The sequence below is a fragment of the Polypterus senegalus genome, chromosome 18 (assembly GCF_016835505.1).
Source record: "Polypterus senegalus isolate Bchr_013 chromosome 18, ASM1683550v1, whole genome shotgun sequence".
In the NCBI taxonomy this organism is placed as follows: Eukaryota; Metazoa; Chordata; class Cladistia; order Polypteriformes; family Polypteridae; genus Polypterus; species Polypterus senegalus.
The window spans coordinates 60,101,800-60,122,150 of NC_053171.1; the positions used below are offsets into that span (position 1 = coordinate 60,101,800).

Below are 20,351 nucleotides of genomic sequence, written 5' to 3' on the forward strand. Positions count from 1 at the left end.
CGGTTAGTCACCAAATGAGTAAACTATGGAAGACCTGGGCAGGGAGTCACACAATGTGTAAAGATACTCACTTAGAACATTGAGCTTCATGATTATGTCAAAGTTGCCAGATGGGAAAGTTACCACCTGACACAGGTACTGTCCCTCATCTTTAACCTCCACCTTTCTGAGCTGAAGAGTGGCATCATTCAAGGACTCTCTGGCTTTTTCTAGACTTGCTTTTCCAACATAAGGCTCAAACACTGCAACAAGATTTAAAAAAAATTATATACACACTATATATATATATATATATATATATATATATATATATATATATATATATATATATATATATATATATATATATATACAGTATATATATACACATACATACATACATACATACATACACACACATACATACATACATACACATATAAATATAAATATAAAGAGAAAGATTGTTAAATACTTCAAACAAAGTCACCATAATAGCAGTCCTAGCTAACAAGATGGGAAAAAGACAGAAAATTGACAAAAGAGATACAAGAGATTTGTGTTTGGTTGTTTGCATTTCAATCATTGAGATCTTCATTTTGGTTTAATCGCCACCCCATGAACCAGACGATGATGTTAAGTAAAACACAATAATGGCAAACATGGACCAGTCGTAACAAAAATAAACTATGAGGGAGTCACCACTAAGGTGACACAGGATAGAAAAACCTCAGACACATAGTATAATGCAAGTCTCATCGGGGTGAAAAAAAAAAATGTAATGACTTTCATAAGTCATTTCCACTTGCCTTCTTGGCCAAATTGATGATGAAACAAGATGATCTGCTCCTTTGTAGTAACCTTACTATTCTCAGTTTCCACTCTAAACCAGGAGACCTGCTGGATATTTTGACCTGGATGAGGTTCAAACTTGCATGGCAGATAAGCTGTCTCTTCTTGAACAGCAGAAAAGGTGGAGAATTGTGATGAGGGCTCCACAAAGTTTGCTAGAGCTGGGACTGAAAGAAAAGAAAAACTGGTCATCAATAGGAAAGGCCAGCAAAAAGTTTCCATGCCAGTGTTAAAACACATTTACACTTTATCTGAGGCAATATAAAGTAAATGAAATGTTGTCCCTACTGCTATGGTCTAGTGTTTGTAGAACTGAAATGAAAACACAAGAATTAAAACTTACTAACCTGTAAAGCACTACTTAAGTGGCTTTGGGCAATGTTCACTCTGAATAATTAACTACTGAGCTGCAGCCTTACAAGACCTGCTCTCTTTTTATGTATCACTCTAACCTCTGGGCTAAATGTTAGCAGTGCTGCTTTATTTCTGTGGGGACCCAGTCACTGTATGTAGAGTTTTATCATTTTGTTCATGTCACTTGCACAATTCCTACATCCCAAATGTGTGTAGATACACAGCCTTGCTATTTTCACCTGGAATCAGTGTAGGTGGCATTGGTACCTCAGCCAGAGCTGATTCCTGTCTCACAGTAAGAGTTTGTCTCCATACAGCCACAGAATACAAAAAAATGGCTTTGAAAGTGAGCAGATGGTTCTCTGCATAATAAATGGCTTAATGTTAGTATCTTATCTGAACCCCTTACACCCACCCACTGGTGGGAAGAAGTACCCATATTTCACAATACAAAGAAAAATTAAATCCAGGTAAAAAAAAAAATAAATCAGAACACATGCACACTCCTTCCTTCCTATCTTTACTGTCTCCAAGCAATTAAACTTCTGAAAAAAAATCTGCAATACCTACGAACATCACAGTAAAGGAATTCTGCATGTTAAATGGCCAACTATAAAGCTTCCATAAGGCAGCTGATCTAAAACTGTCAATCAGATATTAATAGTGTAATGGTGCACTACTCAATCTTATAACAGAGTTTTTGAAAGTGGTTTAGAGTTTTAGCCATGTAATTATGGAGGACCAGTCTTGTACTTTCATGATTGTACATTCTTAATCTTGGTAGGCTTTGGTGTATTATCACTGGGGAAACCACAGAGTAGAAAACTGTAATAACCAGGGGCCTCATGTATAATGGCGTGCGTAGAACTCGCACTATAACATTGCGTAAGCACAAAAGCGGGAACGTGCGTACGCACAGAAAAAGCCAGATGCAGGAATGTTTGCGTACGTAAACTTCCACATTCTTCCACTACATAAATCCCAATCAGTGTGAAAAGTAACGCACGTGCACGCGCCTGCTGTCCCACCCCAACCCCTTCCAGAATTACACCTCTTTGAATATGTAAATATGTCATGGCTCCGTGAAAAGGCGAGTTGTAGCCCACCGTCTGAGGGTCATATGAAAGCTTATTAGGGTACAGAGAAGAGAAAAAAATAAATAAATAAATAAAAAGGCACACAGTGGGGGAAAAAGCACAAAATGTCAACTTTAATCTCAAAATTTCCACTTTAAATCACGTAGTTTGTCGTTAAAGTAGAACATCATAAACTTACTCTTAAATCGTAACTAAAGTAGTATGTTAAATGCTTTGTTTTGTATTTGATCTTCTATGTGCTCTGTGTGTGTGAATCACTACGTGCTTCTTAAACCGGCTTTCTCTACCTCTGACAGGACACAGAATCTATCACATTCATGATATTACAGCTCTCTGAATAACTAAAATACTGAGATATATATGTGATATCATTTTCATGATGATAGGAGTTAAACCATGTTATTAAACATGGGAACATGGTGGTGCAGTGATTGTGCATGACCTTCAATAAAATAACTTATTGCAGCAGTACTGTCTCTTTCAAACGTACTAACCTCCAATTCCTGTCCTTCCTTTTTCTCCAAATACCCAATCGCCACACAATCGGCTCTGTAATAGACATTAAGTAAGCTTATAACGCCGATTCTTCAGAACTTTTAAGGAACATTGAAATATCTTCGTAATACATGTTTAATTATTCTATCCTTCACACCAGTCCCAGTGAAGCATACAGTGCGAGGCAGGAACAATCCGTGAACGGAGCGCCAGATCCTTGTTAGCGTAGCGACACAGTGTCCTTTAATTATTAACAACTATACCCGCGCTTCACAGCAGAGAAGTAGTGTGTTAAAGAAGTTATGAAAAAGAAAACATTTTAAAAATAATGTAACATGATTGTCAATGTAATTGTTTTGTGACTGTTAGGAGTGTTGCAGTCATCAAGGATTTGATTATTAATATTTCTTTCAATCAGGTTCGTATTTGGAGGATGTGTTGTGTTCAAGTTACATTCCGTGTTTGTCAACCATTGTAAAGATAACAGGTTTCATTCATCGAAGTGTTTACTACCCAAATCGGTACTCGTGAATCTAAGATGTTTAACAGGCATTCCCCGTATTAAGTTGTGGATTTGCCTGCGAATATTTAGCGGCAGCTTATCTATGAACTTAATTTAAACTTAAGCTTTACACCTTGCTTTCCTATTGATATGTCTACAAAGCCTTGTTCAGGTTCAGAGGGTTGTTCCATTCTTATCGCATCAATAAAAAGCTCGTCTTCCTCTTTATCTGAGACATCACACACTGCATGCACGAGTTTACCTTTCCCAGTCCTGCAAACTTTAGTGGTGGCTTAATTTACCACATTTTTTACACTCTCTTCCTTTAGCTGGACATTGACTTTTTCCACCGTGTGCTTTGTTTCCGCAGTAGCTGCACTTATAAATATGTTTGTATGCATCACTCACTTCACATTTTTTGCTGCCTTCTCAATTGTGTAATGCATTTTTTGTTCAGCGCTCTTTGGAGCTCTTGCTTGTTGTCCACGTACTGCATTCACAGTCAGTTCACATGAGCTGCTCGGAGTACATGCATCGAAGGTTCTCAGCTGTGCTTGTGCTATCTCATGTGATCTTGCGATGTCCACGGCTTTATTTAATGTTAGCCAAGACCCAGCACTTAAAAGTTTCTCTCGCACTTTCGCCGAGTTTGTGCCAAACACTAGTCTATCCCTGACCATCTCATCTTCGTTTGCACGAGCACAGGACTTCACCAGCAATTTTAACTCCATTACAAAGTGATCAAAAGTCTCCCTTATACCCTGCGTCTTCTCATTAAACTTGTATCTCGCGAATATCGTATTCGTCTTAGGCATAACAAACGCCTCAAAACTGTCATAATAAGTTTTCAGTACCTTGGCTTCCTTCTGGGTGAGAGTCCATGTGTTAAAAATGTCTCTTCCTTTTTCCCCAGTCCACAGGAGCAGGTAGCTGCATTTCTCACTCTCGTCTTTGCCTTTTAGCGGGCCAGAAAACATCAGCTCCACGTGCTGTCGGAACTTTTTCCATTCTCCCGGCAGGTTAAGAGAATCAACAGTCAATTCATGGCGAGGGAACTCCAACAAAATCCATGACTGTCCTTTATTCTGACACCAGAATTTTCACAAATTGTGAAAAATGAAATGGCGAGACTTTCTTTTAAAGTAAGCAGGGGAAACTTACATTAACAGCATCCATCCTCTAAATTAACTTCCATAATAGTAACCTTGAGGTCCCTTTTTCTGGTGCCTTCCTGGTGACATAGGTGCCTAAACCATGCCTGACAATAATACATTTCAATAACATATAAATATTACAGTGATCACCTTGATAGACATCTCACCACCCAAATCGCTACTCGTGAATCTAAGATGTTTAACAGGCATTTCCGGTATTAACCTTTTGATTTGCCTGCGAATATTTAGCGGCAGTGTGTCTATTGGATTGCTGCCGACGGATGGCCTTATATGGACAGGCACTCAATTATGTGGGAGGCATGGGTATGGGGGACGCAATATAGGCAGGCAGCCAACTACGTGGGAGGCGTGGTGATGGGGGACGCAATATAGGCAGGCAGCCAACTACGTGGGAGGCGTGGTGATGGGGGACGCAACTCCTCCGCCTCACACGCCGACCGAGCTGCAGGCTATGGCCGTATATATGTACGCAAGTAGGATTCAGTAATGAACTTTACGCGTAGAATTACGAAATGAAACTTGCTTAACTTTTGTAAGTAAGCTGTAAGGAATGAGCCTGCCAAATTTCAGCCTTCTACCTACACGGGAAGTTGGAGAATTAGTGAGTGAGTGAGTGAGTCAGTCAGTAGGTCAGTCAGTGAGGGCTTTGCCTTTTATTAGTATAGATATAGATTATTTAAATAAAGTTAAAGTTTCATCTGTATAATATAACATATTTTGCTGTATTTCATCTTAAAAATGATATCGTCATCATATGTAAATATTCGCTTTATAAAGTGGCTCTGGTTGTGCAATATTATAACTATCGCAAGTTTACAGTGAGGTAATTGTACTTATAAGTACAAACAGTTCTACAAGGAGCACTTGATGGACTGATGGAGTACGTTTAGAGCTCTTGGGATGAAACTGCTTCTGAACCGCGAGGTCTGTACAGTAAAGGTTTTGAAGCGTTTGCCTTGTGAGAAGCAGTTCAAATAGGAAGCATGGCTAAGGCAGCATGTGCTTGATGCTGTATACCGAGAATTCTCTTTCTGATCAGCTGCTCCAAGTGGTGCAGTGAGAGTAATATGGAAAAAGATGATCGGCTGTGGCAACCCCTAACGGGAGCAGCTGAAAGAAGAACAAGGTGCAGTGACAGTAACAATGCTAAAGCAGCTATGGTATTTAGAATAGTTTGACCATTCTGTGGACCATTATATTGTTACAGGTTAATTACAATCAGATGCATTAAACTAATAAACAATATGCGGTTAATTTCAGTGTATTTATAAAGCCACGTTACGGATGTGGATCTGAAAAGAAAGATAAACCACACAGGAACAGTAGCATTGCTTTGATGCTGGGTGCCGCCAGTCTGCAAAACCGAGTGGAGAACTTGCACACAATAGGTTATGAGATACCGTGGAAATGGCTTTACACCAAGTTTAGGTTTTATACATCGCGATTTGAACGTGGAAACGTTCGTATGCAACATTTCTGTGTGTACGCACCATTTATACATGAGGCCCCAGGCATTGGGGGTGTGAAAAAGCAATGGAAGGCAAAACAATTATTACTTTTACCGTTCATTGTTTATCGAAAATATTTATGCAACTTACGAAATTAAACCTTAATGTAAATAAATAACTTAAGTAAAAATTCTAACGTAATAATAAAAAAAAAAAAATAAAGTACCACAATTAGTTTCTATATTTGTTGGGTAACTAGAATTAAACCATGTACAAGACAACTGACAGGCTGCATAAATCCAGAAGACAAATGGGAAGAAAGTCATGCCAAGATACATTATAAAGAGGCAAGTCTTCAAGTGGTATCTGAACATCTATTGATTTATTTATTTATTTACTAAAGTATATCACTACATCATAAGCAGTGGATTCATATTTCAGTCTTTCATTAAATCTTAGCTTAAGACCCTCAGGTGAAGGTACTGTGACCCGATCTTTCCCAGCCAAGCTCACATAGCATGGATCATCAAAGGTTCAGAACATACATGCAGTTACTAGGCTGTGCTGCTATGGCTGGGGCACATAAATGAGGAGCTAGCATGTGTCAAAAGCAGTTTATGCACCTTTCTTGGTGGAGGTACATGGATGCAATGATATAGCATGGCCAATCTAAAAGTTAGTCATGCCCATTGTCTTGTCAAAAATAGTAAAAAGGCCGAACCCACCACAGAATATAGTGGTAAATGATCACTGGAAGATGGATAAACCACCCCACTTTGAAAACAGAAAAAGATTCTTACTGTTACCATTATATGAGTTTAAAAAAAAAAAAAAAAACCTTTACAGCAACTTCTGCCCTTTAATTATAATTAAAGGGAAAAATGTCCACAACTTATCCTGTAAATAATCTGAAATGCTCCACTTGCCACCGCAGTGCAGGTACCATATGTGTAGTTGACTGTTAAAATTCATTTGTGCAGCATCTGTTTTCCAAAAACAGGATGGAAGTTCTTGTTGTGAAGAAGGAATCAGTAAGGAATAGTAAATTACACAGTAAATTAAATTCACACAGGGACAACAAGTTTGACAAAAGCACTGTTATTCACTGGGATTCATGAATTGCAAGCTCACTTAATGCCCAATTAGCTCATTGACTCACCTTACAGTTTGTACAGCAGCTGTTACTCTACTGTTGATTCAAAATGATGACAAACTCTTCCAATTGGATTGGCAGATTACAACCACAAAAAGTATAGCTCTTGTCTCAGTTTTCAAAGGAAGCCATAACATTTTTTAAGCTATAGTATAATCAAAACCATGTGCACATTGACTTCCATAAGGCATAACTGTGAATCACAAAAACTATGGGGAAATGAGGTGTTCAGATTGGCTCACTTATTATAAGGCTAAAAAAGCTTTTTTGTCCACGGTTATAACCAGAAATGAAATGTGCACTATTCACCTCGAACCAGAGATGAAAAAGAGTTAACATGAGAATGGCATCTTCAAACTTCTCAGGATTGATAGCTTGAAGTTACATGTTTTGCCAGGAAACTAATGGCATCCAGAAGAGGCAACTTAGACAGTCAGTTTGCTATAAACAAGGTCTGTTCATTCAGGAAGAGTATCATAAAGATGTTCCTGAAATCCTCCTTAGGCCTGAAAATATATGACCATACACAGGAATCAATCACAAACTCAACTGTTCTTTCCTGTCCATCTTCCACAACATTCAGTATCTTACTCCACCAGATTTCCACCTCTTTAAAGCCCTCAAAGATGCTATGAATTAAAAATGTCGGGAGTTCTGGGGATTCATTGTAGTTTCTCAAAGATTGGGTAGAAAACAGAGGATTGTAATACATATGTTATATGTAGAAACATTCAGAAGATATTGAAAGAATTAAGAGAATACATATATTTTAAAAAAAAAAAAAAAAAAAAAAACAACAACACGTGGGGCTGCAAAAACAATTCTGGGAAGCACTCACAGGTCCAGATGTGGTCCTCTGTACCAGTGTATGCACTACTTTTCACAGTCCCATTCCGATCGATTGGAGCTCCACACATTAAACAATAAAACTGTATCCTTAGTCTGCTCATCCTTTCTCTACATATACCATAGTGACATCACTTTTATCACAAGTTGCTGTAATGTGCTACCTTTTGTTTCCACCACTCCATCCCCCATGCTATCAAATCTAACTCCTTTGGTTGATAGATCCAGCCTGTTTTAGATAAAGTGTGTTGGATAATTCTGAACATGAGCAAGGTACTTCAGATGGATTATTTAGGTCAACAATACTGAAAGTAAGTTGAACAAAAAAAAAAAAATAATAATAATAATTAAAACAGAACCAAACATGACTTAAATATTCTTATTTTGCAGTACTAATTTTACAGCACACATGAACTGCCTGTGGCCTCCTGACTACTGTACCATCATACTGCAATATACAGTATTCTCCATCTAATAAATTAGTTTTCTGATCTGCCTACTCCTATAAATGGTAGAAGAGTACTGAAGACTGTAAAGGCAAAATCAAACATATAACATGAAGGAATCATGGATTACATGCCAAATCGATCACTGGACACATTCACTCACTCTGAACAGCCCAATTTAGGAACCCTAATCTGCCAACACTGGGTTGTTGTAAGAAAATATAGCTTACATTTAAGAATTCTCAAATCACTATTTACAGAACAGATAAACAGTGTTAACCAGTGTGCCTTAGAGTTGCCCATTTTTCAATCTAATTGCTTACATTTACAGAGGCTATAATTTTTTTATTTTAATTTGACTATTTTGCTGTTTCCTCTTATTTTTCATTCCAATGGCTTTTTTCACATTGAAAGTTTATACTTCTATTCTAAATGATTTACTTATGTATTATATTCTTAATTATCCTACAAAGCAGCTTGTGATGGTGTTTGCTATTAAATGTGCTAATAGACTGACTGATAGTTATAGGTATGACAGCCTATATAATACAGTATTTTAGTTCATTTAGTTTATTCCTGGGCAGGATGGTGGCACAGTGGTTAATACTGCTTCCTTATGAATTCAGTGTCCTGGGTTCAGATTTCTCATAATTAATGTTCATATTTAGTTTTGCACCCGATTTTCCAACCTCAATTCAAGGACAAGCTAGTCAGGTTAGCGGACCATGCTAAACTGGCTGTGACGGTGGCTGGGGCCCATGCCCGGCCGGGACGCCCCTGCAGCACATGTACAAAGGGGGGCAAGCATTGAAAACACAACATCTTTCCCCTGGATGCTAGATAGCAGCCTCCCTGGGTTGCAGTGGTGCCTCGGACTCCCCCTGGACTTCATGGGGGTTGGAGTTTTGTGCAGCCTTGTTGGGTTCCGCAGGCACCACCAGGAGGTGCTGTAGCAGGAGCTGCTGGACCCTTCTGGGCACTAATTTTGCCACACCCAGAAGTGCAGCCGGATGTCAGTAATCAAGCACCTGGAGCACTTCCGTGTGCCCAATGAAAGGAGCCTGCAACCACCACTCAGCAGCCAGAGTCGGGTGGAGGAGGACGAGGTTGTCTGGGAGGAGTGGTAGTGCAGGAGAAGAAAGTGTGTGGTGGTGTTGGTGCTTTTGGGACTGTGTTGCGGCTGAGAGACACTTTCTCCAGCTAAAGAAAATAAAAAAGTTTATTTTATATGTGTGCCTCCGTGTCCATCTGTGTCAGGTCAGGCACCCATATAGCGCCTTTTGTTAAATGGCCCTCTCTGGGTATGTGCAAGACTGTGCCTTGCAATGGACTTGGGTCCTGTCCCGAGTCATTCTTGTCTAGAGGGGATGTAGGCCAAGATGGATTAGGCAGATCTAAGAATGTCATGAGATGTAATTTATTATCTAGCTCTATAAATTGAACTAGTGACTCAATAGCCTACCATTTGCTACGCCACACATGCACAGGCAATTTGATATAAGCTCAAAATTAGAAAAATGTCTTGAGGGCCAAAATGACCAGATTTTGGGATAAACACAGTGACAAGGACCCTGGTGAGAAGCACAGGGAACCCTGAAACAGGCAGGGGGAAGTGTGTGCGACAGGAAGGCTGACACAAACAGGTGATTAAGCACTCTATAACAGAGGCGGGTGTGCTATGCGGTCACACTTGTTTTCCCAGGCTTCTCTCACGCAATCTTCTCCAGACAGAACCTGAAGCTCGAGCCTGATCAGGTAATGTTTGCTGCCTCACAGCTGTACAATATGTTGGGGGAGTTCAGATATAAATTAATCATAAAGAGAGAGAGAGAGAGAAAGCACAAGACCGACATGGATGAGTCGCAGAAAAAAACACCTGGAGTAAGTCATGTTGGGGGTGGGTGGAAGCATTCTTTGAAGTAAAATAAATAAATATATAATAAGATAGGCAGATTATAGTACCTGATGTACAGCTAGGTTGATAATTGTAAAAGATCTTTAATAGCATTTTCTCCATTTCCTAACATTCTTAGCTATTAACCCTGCTGTACTTAGGTGACAATGTAAAGCGTTATCATGGAAAACGAAGGAGGAAAAACACCAAAGACAATGAGTAGCAAAGTGATTCACCTTCCATCAAAAGTGGGGACAAAAAAAACAAAAAAAAAAAAACAAAAAAAGTCCACAGCCTCCAAGCAATCTCTGAAAACTGACTCTACCCTCTACCAAAATCTAGAAATAATACAATACCGTGCACGTCAGCTTTCATGCAACTACGGTTTTCAAGGAGGGTCACACCTGTGACACCCGCCATTCAATAGCAGTCTCAGAACTCACTTACTGTCACTGACAACTCTTTGTTTTCAGTTACTTTGGCACCCGCTCATTCCCAGCAGAGCTCAAAAACCAAAACCTACTTATCCTTATTTGAGGTGATTCCAGATTGCTCTTGCTGCTCAACTGCATGGCATCACTACATGTGCTGGCCTGAACTCTGCCTCACACAAAACACACACTTACTAGTTTATCTTAGAGAACTGATGAGATAATGAAACAATTATCGAGCAAATACTATGCTGTGTCATTAACGCCGATATTGTTTCGTTTTACGAGGTGAATTACAAAGCACTGAATGCTTCCAGCCCCCAAATTCTCAAGCACCTCCAGCTGATGTCTAATTTACTCTCTACACGCTATAGCAAGGCCTGAGGCTTCTCTAATTATTGAAGCAACTCTAGACTACTGGACCAAAATGAAAAATAGATGTCTCCTTCACATAAACACACATTATATTTACTAAACAGAAACACATATGCATGGGTTCATCACAAATCTGTTCAAAAGCAGCTTCACAAAGTTATTGCCCTGTATATTCCACAGTAGGTCGAGGAAGACTGCAGATTGACTCAAACTATAAAATTAGTTTTAGGCTGCAACATACTAGATGCAGATAGTAAATAAGATGCTGCAAAAAAATGCACACATCTTCAGCTAATTAATTATGTGGTGTCAATGATAGAAATACGCCATCAAAAATGTTTTGCAGAGTAAATCAAAGTATTACACTGAAATAAAAATCATCACGGATAACATAGTATAGATTGAAGTTACTAAGAAAGTTAAATTAAAAGATCAAATTTAGGTAGCATTTATTTCATTCATTATCTGAGTTACTAAACAATTAGTTACAAAAAAGGTAGTTTTATACACACACACACACACACACACACACACAACAAATTCAACAGCTGTCCAACCTGTCTAAGAGGGGTTGAAATCGAAGTAATCAATGTAGACCCCATGTGTTTTGTTTTTGGTTTTTTTTTTTTTGATCAATGAGTTATATATTTGGTCTGGTATAATAATACATACCCAAACCCTTTTCCTCACCCTGGCCTCAACCCCCACGCAGGAGAGAGATGCCCAATTTCACCAATTTCTCTCGGGGGTGTTCAACAAACTGACTGCTCTTGTAAAAGTTTATTGCTGAGAAAAGAGGCAGTGGTCACTACGGAATTGCCCTTGTTTAGTGACTCCGGCCTAGTGTTTATCAGGGCTTTGGTTTTCACCAATTCAATACCCATCATGTGAAGTTGTAAAATGCATATGTCCCTAGTTCAAGTGGTCCGAGTGGATGCAAGAATGTCATTACCTCACTGCTATTGCTGGAATATAAAGTCAAACAACAGATTAGGCACATAAAGACCAACATTCTTTTTTTAGACCCTTATCTAAAAAAAATCCAAATCATATTATGTGATGTCATCTACTGTTAAATTCTGCTCTTTACTTCAAAAATGTTTATTTTCATATTGTATTGAGGATGGGCAGCATGGTAGCACAGTGGGTAGCGCTGCTGCCTCGCAGTTAGGAGACCCGGGTTCACTTCCTGGGTCCTCCCTGTGTGAAGTTTGCATGTTCTCCCCGTGTCTGCGTGGGTTTCCTCTGGGTGCTCCAGTTTCCTCCCACAGTCCAAAGACATGCAGGTAGGTGCATTGCCGATTCTAAAAAAAAAAAAAATTGTTCCTGGTGTGTGCCCTGCGGTGGGCTGGCGCCCTGCCCGGGGTTTGTTTCCTGCCTTGTGCCCTGTGTTGGATGGGATTGGCTCCAGCAGACCCCCTGTAACCCTGTAGTTAGGATATAACGGGTTGGATAATGGATGGATGTATTGAGGATTTGTTCTGTGTATTGTATTGACCCCCTTCTTTTTGACACCCAGTACACGCTCAACCTACCTGGAAAGGGGTGTCTCTTTGAACTGCCTTTCCCAAGGTTTCTTCCATTTTTTTTAAAAACAACGTTTTTTTTGGGAGTTTTTTTCTTGACATCTTAGAGAATCAAGGCTTGGGGGCTATCAAGAGGCAGGGCTTGTTAAAGCCCATTGCGGCACTTCTTGTGTGATTTTGGGCTATACAAAAATAAATTGTATTGTATTGTATTATATTTAAATATTTGTATTATCAGTTTTTATGTTTTTACCCTTTTTCAACATAGTTTGCCCATTTTTTAATTTTTCTTCTTAGCTCCAACAACCAGACAGCTGATACACACACAATTATCCTTTTATTAAGTTAGATTATATAATAAAAGAAATAACAGGTGAACCAGATTGTGGATTTTAGGGTAGATTAAGCTTCATGAGTCCAAGAAAGAAGGAAAAGACCGCTACTGTTTCTCTGAATTCAGCCTGTTCAATATACAGATAGCCAGGTCATTGTATGTTCAGGATCCACTTCACCGTTTAACTTCTAACAGCTCTACCAGATCAGTTCCCCTCCTTTACTTAAATCCAAAATTCCTTGATAATTCTCCTTGAGAGCATTCTAATTACAACAGAAAAAGGGTGCCAGTATAGAAACTATTTCTGAGAAGACGCTCTAATGAGTGGAGTGTCAGTATGGTAGCTCTTATGGAGTTAAAAATAACCATGTTCCTCGAGTTATACTCCAACAAGTTTTCTGTCAGCTCAAAACCTCTAGTTTCATAAGCACATGGAATTACACAAAATAAAATGTTTAAGTTCACACTGATGTAAACTGATAAAGACATAAAAGAATGTATATTTTTTCATGCCTGCTAAACCCAATTCAAGAGATGGTGCAAATGGACCCTATCCTAGCAGCACTGCATCATCACAGGGCCCACACACACACACACACACACATATGTAGAGCCAAATAATCAACCTGCTAATCCCTGGAGAGGTATGAGGAAACAGATACAGACAAGGGGAGAAAGTGGAAAAAAAATATCAAAGCGAGAACAACCTGGGGTGGGGCTTGAACACAGAATTCTGGATCTTTGTGGTGGCAAGGCTAACCATTGTACCTTAATACTGATTAAAAAAAAATTAAATCTTCATTAGATTTCCATGTATCTGTCCATCCTTCTTCAGAGCATGTTTATTTGATTATGGAGATGTGGGAAGCTAGAGCCTGCCCCAGAATCACCGAGTGACACAAAGAAACAAATGTAGTAAAACACACATACTTGCTTAATTTAGACTCCGCAAATAATGCAGTCTACATGCTTATAGATATGCACGGACACTCACAGAATCAACACCAAAATGCAAAGAATGTGTATATTCCACACAGTCAGTGACAAAGAGGTAAGACCTGTGGGATAGCAGCTGTCACACATGTGTGTTGGAGGATGTCCTCATGGGCTCAATCGAGGTATACAATAACTCAGCGGGATAAGAAGGGGAGCTGTAGCTAACTTTCTCTTCTCTTTCTCTCCCCACAGCCCTGAGAAACTGCCCAGTGAGGGCAGTTTGCTCTGCCCTTTACCATTTGTGTTCCACAATGAGTGACTTTTGCCAGATGGAGCTCCTTTCATTGACTCTTACTGTGACAACTAAAGAACTTGATAATTATGGCTTTGTCCAAGAGGGTATTTTTGCTTTGTTGCCTAAAGGTATGTTTTTTGGTTTTGAACCAGCATTCAAAATGGGATGACCCAGTTTGTATCCCAAATTTTTACCTGTTGCTCCAATCTGTCATTCCTACACATGGCCAAACAGCATTAATCATAATGCCTCCACACTAATAATTTTATTACAGGTATGTTAGAGAAGAACAGTATTACAGATGTTCAGTTAACAACACATGCATAAAGATTTACAATGCATTAAAAACAGCTATACAAATCCCTTTCTTGTGCATTTCTGCCATTGTTCTATACATTAGTGGCTTAATATTAAACCAGTTTATGTCTGTGTTTACATGATGTATCACAATTAAAACCAACTTTTGCAGCTCTTATGGATACTTTAAGTCAACTGGTGTTCATTTGTTCAATTATGAGTAAAGAGCTCATAATTTGCTACAAAAAATGCATTAAAATTTACTTACTCTAACATCATTATATAAAGCTTTGTACATACAGTGTTTAGGTTTCAATGGCTTGATTTCCCCCACCTTTAACTACAGATCCTAATTTAAGAGGGAAAAAAAAAGACAGGATTAACGGGTGAGACTTTCCATCTACATGGTCTCACTTGCACATAGATTTTTCAAACAGATATAGCACTGTGCACCCAAATTTATAAGACGGGGCCACATGGAACCTAAGTAGAATCAGTTAAAGAAGACTAAATCTTCAGCCAGGTCTCGGTTTCTGAGCTTGTTTCAACCTAAAGGGGCTTTATGATTATGAGGACAGACCAAACCCTTGACAGAGTGCAAGTCCATTGTAGATCAGACGCCCTCATATAGGGTCAATTTAGAGTCACCATTCAAAATAATCTGACCAACATTGGAAGAACCTAAAGAAAACTCACTCAATAGAAAAATCTGCAAAATTCTGATATTGTGAGGCATTGATACGGCTCAAGACTTGGAAAATTCATAAAAGCAATCATGAGCACAACAGCAATTTAATTTTGCACTTTAACAAATGAGACCCAAAAAAGGAAATTAATCATTATAATACTAATCACATAATTAAATATGTACTTTTAAAATTAAATATCCTGGAGTAAGTGGTAATGCATGGTTGCCTCACAACACCAGAATCACAATGGGTTCTGCTTGGGTGTGGAAATAAACTGTATTCCAGTACTGTACTGGAAACAAACACAAGAAGAGTTAAAAGGCATAGAATCAATCGCCCTCCCTTTTCCCTACCAAGTAATTTTTAATGCATTTTAGTTTTCTAGAACATGAGCCACCTTAACATGCTTTTACTTTGTTCTGTGTAATGTACATTGCTGAAAGAGTCTCTCATGGGATAGTTGTAATAAAAAAAAAAAAAACACGTCCTTTGCAACAATCAGATATACATAGATGTGTCAAGGTGGTTGCAGGGAGACCACCAATCAACCTTTTTCTTACAAAATATCCCTGTGATTCAGCATATGAATTTCAAGTTGCCCACTCCACTGAGATGTGCATGTATAAATAGCAAAACAAAAACCACCACACACAAAAAGAGAGGCAACTGACTGTTTATTCAGTAGTTGAGTCTCAAATACTAAACCACGTTGCTACAACTAAATTGTTTGTTGTTTCTTTTCTTCTTATTATTTGGAAGAATATCTTCTCCAATTTTTTCATATGTTCTTCAGCTCAACACTTTCAGCCAGACACCGATCTTCAAACCCCTTTATGCATAAAGTGCAACTGGGATGGTGTTCATCATTTGAAAGTCACTATATTAAAGCTTAGTTGCATAGATCAGTGGGACAAGTAGGTGCTCTTTGCCAAGAACGTTTTGCCATTCCCGATCTGTCCCCTCCCTAGTTCTGTGCGTCATTTTCACGCAGTCTGCATCAGCTGGCTTCAGTTTGAGAAGGTGTGTCACAAGTGCCACAGGGCATCCTGTCACAACAGACTGTAAACACAGGGATCAAATATTAAGCCAAAAAACAAACAATTTCAATATAAATAGCATTACAAAAGGAGCTAACCCAATTTTGTGAATATTTCATTTAGCATTGCATAAAACTCAATATTATTATACAACAACTAAAAGCAAAAATCAGACTTTGCAAATAAAAAGGCATTTTATTCTTACAAAAACACCAGGTGCAAACCTGGAACCATTTAGGAAAAAAAGATGCCTAGGGTGGCCCCAGGCTCACAGGGAAAGAAAAAGGGCTAGGTTCATTACACTATTGTGACAGTCTTGCTCGTTTCTCTCCTTTTAAATCACCTTTTCTTACTTGTGTCATATGGAGCACAATGGCAGGTGCTTGATATGCACATTATTGAAAGTCCATTAGAAGGATTTTCTCGTTCTTTCTGAATGTTCAACTGCCAGGTCCTTTGACGATGTGTGTGTCCTTAATGATGGAATGTAAAGCAGTTAAGCGGAAGAAAACAGTAATTAAAGTGTGGTGTTTACACCTCTACAGACAGCACTGTTTCAACTAAGGAAACACATTGAAACATGCAGCTTAAAGACATAATCTATACAAACATTATATCATGGGTGCTGGTGCCAGGAACATTTATGGCTCATCTAATGTAACCTTCCTAATGATGGCTATCCTTTGGCACCTTAGACAAGACATGGCACAGCCAATTAAATAAATAAGCCTGCAAAGAACAGCAGAGCCCAGGACTTTAGGTGTAGTTTGAGAAACCTTGGTGGATGTCAATTTGGGGGAATATGCAAGAGAGGAGATACATTTCATGTTTATATGTGCAAGCTGTGCAAAACTGCTTTCCTCATAAATTTAATCTAAGACGTTTCAAAACATTCTAAAATTGTTATTTTGAATTGAGGTAATTTTTTGTCCAGCACTTTGATATGACATATTCAGTGAAGGATACTAATTTGTACCGGCTCAACATCTGTAAACCAAAACAGCCATGACAGAAATAAATAAGTATCAGCTGTGATTGTGAAAAATCTTTAGCGGAATCATGGTGGCAAGAAAGATCCTGCTTTGGCAGCAATAGGTGAATACAGTTGTCCCAACCCAACACTTCTACTGTATATTTTAGATAATTCTGCAATTTTGGAACCCTGAAATCACATTAACAGCCATTAGCACAATGGATTTAATTTATTTTAATCACACTGTAAATGTCCCATAGAGGTGGCACTGCTGTCTAATAGAACCAACCTCCTGGGTTTACATTCCATGCATATTCATTATATTGGTAGAGTTTGCACATTCGCCCAAGATCTGTATGGGTTTTCCTCAAGCATCATAAAGGAATACATGTTAGGTTAGTTGTCAATTCCAAACTAAGCCCAGGTGGGTAAGTGTGGTTGCAGATCTGGCAATGGATCAGAACACTGTCCAGGGTTGGTCTCGGTCATATGCAGCGCCCCCCAACCAGTAACCCTGAACTGGTTATTCAGAAATTGGAATTGTATATTTAAATTTCCTCATTCTGAAGAGGATACCAACTTACTGTCAAACCAAAATTCTGCTGTAGAAATCAGCGAGTAAAATGCCTGCTGTGGCAAAAGAATCTAAAACATGTTGGTCCTATCCTCTAAATACAAACATACAAGTCTAAGACCAGCTGTTTTAAGTAAGCCTCAATAACATTATTTGGAAGCAGCAGTGTTACTCACACAGAAATATTGTAACAGAATACTGAACAGAGAAAACAAAAGTGAATCTTCTCATACTGCTTATGCCCATCACGCGGGATCAAAGCTGGTCCCTTTGTTGTCAGCCTGGACTCCAGAACCCTTACTAGCTAAAACTAAAGATGATAATCTTCTTTACTCAAGTAGTCAGCCTCATGCCTATTTACCAGATGCAGGAAAGAGCAATATTAGAATAAGATTATATCCCTCTTGCTTATTAAATTAAAAATAAAATCCAACCTGCAATTTCCAAAAAAAAAAGTGTGCTCAATGCAACACTAAAACTTAGGTTTAATAGTCCACTTTGCACAAAGATTACTCAGTGTTTCAAAAAAAAAAAAAAGGTTTCAAGGGGCAAGAAGGAAGTGTAAATTTCATTATTCTTCATCCCACTACAATATACATATTTTATCTAAAGAATCATTAAAGATCAAAGTCCTTGGACAATTTGAATAACAACAGGTCCAGAACAAAAACACTCAACTCAGTTATCATAAGATTGCTAAGATAACACTTCACCTTCCTCCGTCCTAAAACAGAAGAATGGAATAATAAAAAGGACAGGACGCTTTACTTTTATCGATAGCAAAAAATAATTAAATAGTTGCAAGAGGGCAGATTCTGCCTGCATTTCACACATTAGTACTCCAGCTAAATTACTCACTGCATAGTTTTCATATATTCCCAGCTCACACATCCCTGAGAAGAAGCATTTTTGCAGACATCTCAAATAACATATGAAAGAAAAAAGTGAAGATTTGACAAGAAAAATCAAGAGAATGGGATAGGTCAACCCCACTATACGCAAACCTGGATAGGATCCACTTGAGATTTCATCTTTTTAGTCGCTTTAGAGTGTTCAGTGGTACACAAATGTAAACATATGAATGTAAGGATCAGTTTCATATACAGTAGCATATTGTAGCCATCAGTGTAATGTTACAGTCTTTGCATCTTTGAGCATTCACTCATTCAGTACTATAACACATAAGAAAATTTTAATATAGCTGAAACCACTCTCACTTTTGAGTATATCTCACTAATATGAGATTCAGAAAAGAACACAGTTTGACAGCTGGAACAAAGGCAAATTAAAGGAGAAGGTCCACACATTTAACACAGGGGCTCACCATAAGACCTACTGGCTGGATCAGTGAGGATACCCAGAAGCAAGGCTCCAAAAAAAGACGGACAACTAAACCCATCTTACATACCTTATAAATACACAGAACTCCTTCACTTGGTGGACCACAAAAAAAAAACAAAAAAAAACACACCACACCACCTCTCAAAATGTCAGTTTTTAGTCACATGTTGAAATCCAGGAAGGAGTATTATATTAAATAAGACTTCCAGTGTAGGCGTGTTACCTAGAAGTGACCAACCGCTTAACTTCTTGTTTTAATGACAAATGGTTTTGTCCTGCAAGAGTGAAAGAAACTGGAGAAAGACTTCAGCCAACATGTGGTACAAGTATCTAAATGTATTATAAAAGGGCACCAGTCTAGTTTTCTGTACATTTGAGTTTGCCACACAGGTAATTCCATTTACAGGAACATGATGTGCATCATTTACAACCTAGAAGCAGTCAATTTGAACAAATCCACACAGACAAAAAAAATAAAAAAACATAAAACCACCACAACTGTTATACTTTTAGTTCTCCAGAAATGTGCACCTTGCATGCACACAAGTGCCCATTTAGCCAAGAGGAAATTATGAATTGGCTATAGAGATAAAGACTAGCACTGGCAGATTAAAAATTTTTGTATATATTTCATTTATAATCAATATGCTCTTAAGAAGAGCAAGTCAATGAAATTTTTACTGCATTTAGGCTACTTTAAAAATCAGCATTTTTTGGGGGGAAAAAACTAAAACAATTTAAAATCCAAGCAACAACTATTAAAAGCTGTTTATTTTGAAGAATTCATTTAATCAAAAGGGGAAATCTTCCTCATTTTACTCTCTAAAAAGCAGAGACCGAATGGTAAACTGTAAGTACACACCATCCAGTCCAATTTTTTAGCCATTAGGCTGCCCTCCAAGTGACGTGCTTATTGAAAGGTAACTCTTGGATGCTCATCCTCCCCAGCAGACTATCATATAATTAAGAGCTACAGTTGCTCAATGAACCACTCAAGCTTCTCAGGATGTTACCGACTTGGAATATCTGGGTGTTACTTTGAAAAGTACTGTGGAAATAGTGAGGGGGTGGAGAAGACAGAAGCACGGTCACCTATCTGTCTGCTTTGACTACTGATGTATGAGCTTTGTTACCTCCCTTAGCTCCAAATTTTACAATTTATTTGGGCTATTAATACTTATATGATATATGAACGTAAATGTATTTAAAAATAAATCAGCCAGCACAGTGGCACTCTATGCTGCAACACAGACTCCACAACTTAGGTTGAAATAATGTATGTAATATCTGTGCAGTATTTGC

General features: G+C 38.4%; 1 protein-coding gene across 1 annotated transcript in view; it reads right to left on the bottom strand.

Annotated features, from left to right (window-relative positions):
• LOC120518770 (nectin-4-like) overlaps nt 1-20,351 on the bottom strand; it is a 67,181-nt gene that overhangs the window by 42,510 nt on the left and 4,320 nt on the right. The window contains exons 2-3 of the mRNA XM_039741724.1: nt 789-998; nt 72-242 (exon numbers count right to left, since the gene is read on the bottom strand). Of these exons, the coding sequence (XP_039597658.1) occupies nt 72-242; nt 789-998 (381 nt within the window). The remainder of the gene's footprint in view (nt 1-71; nt 243-788; nt 999-20,351) is intronic.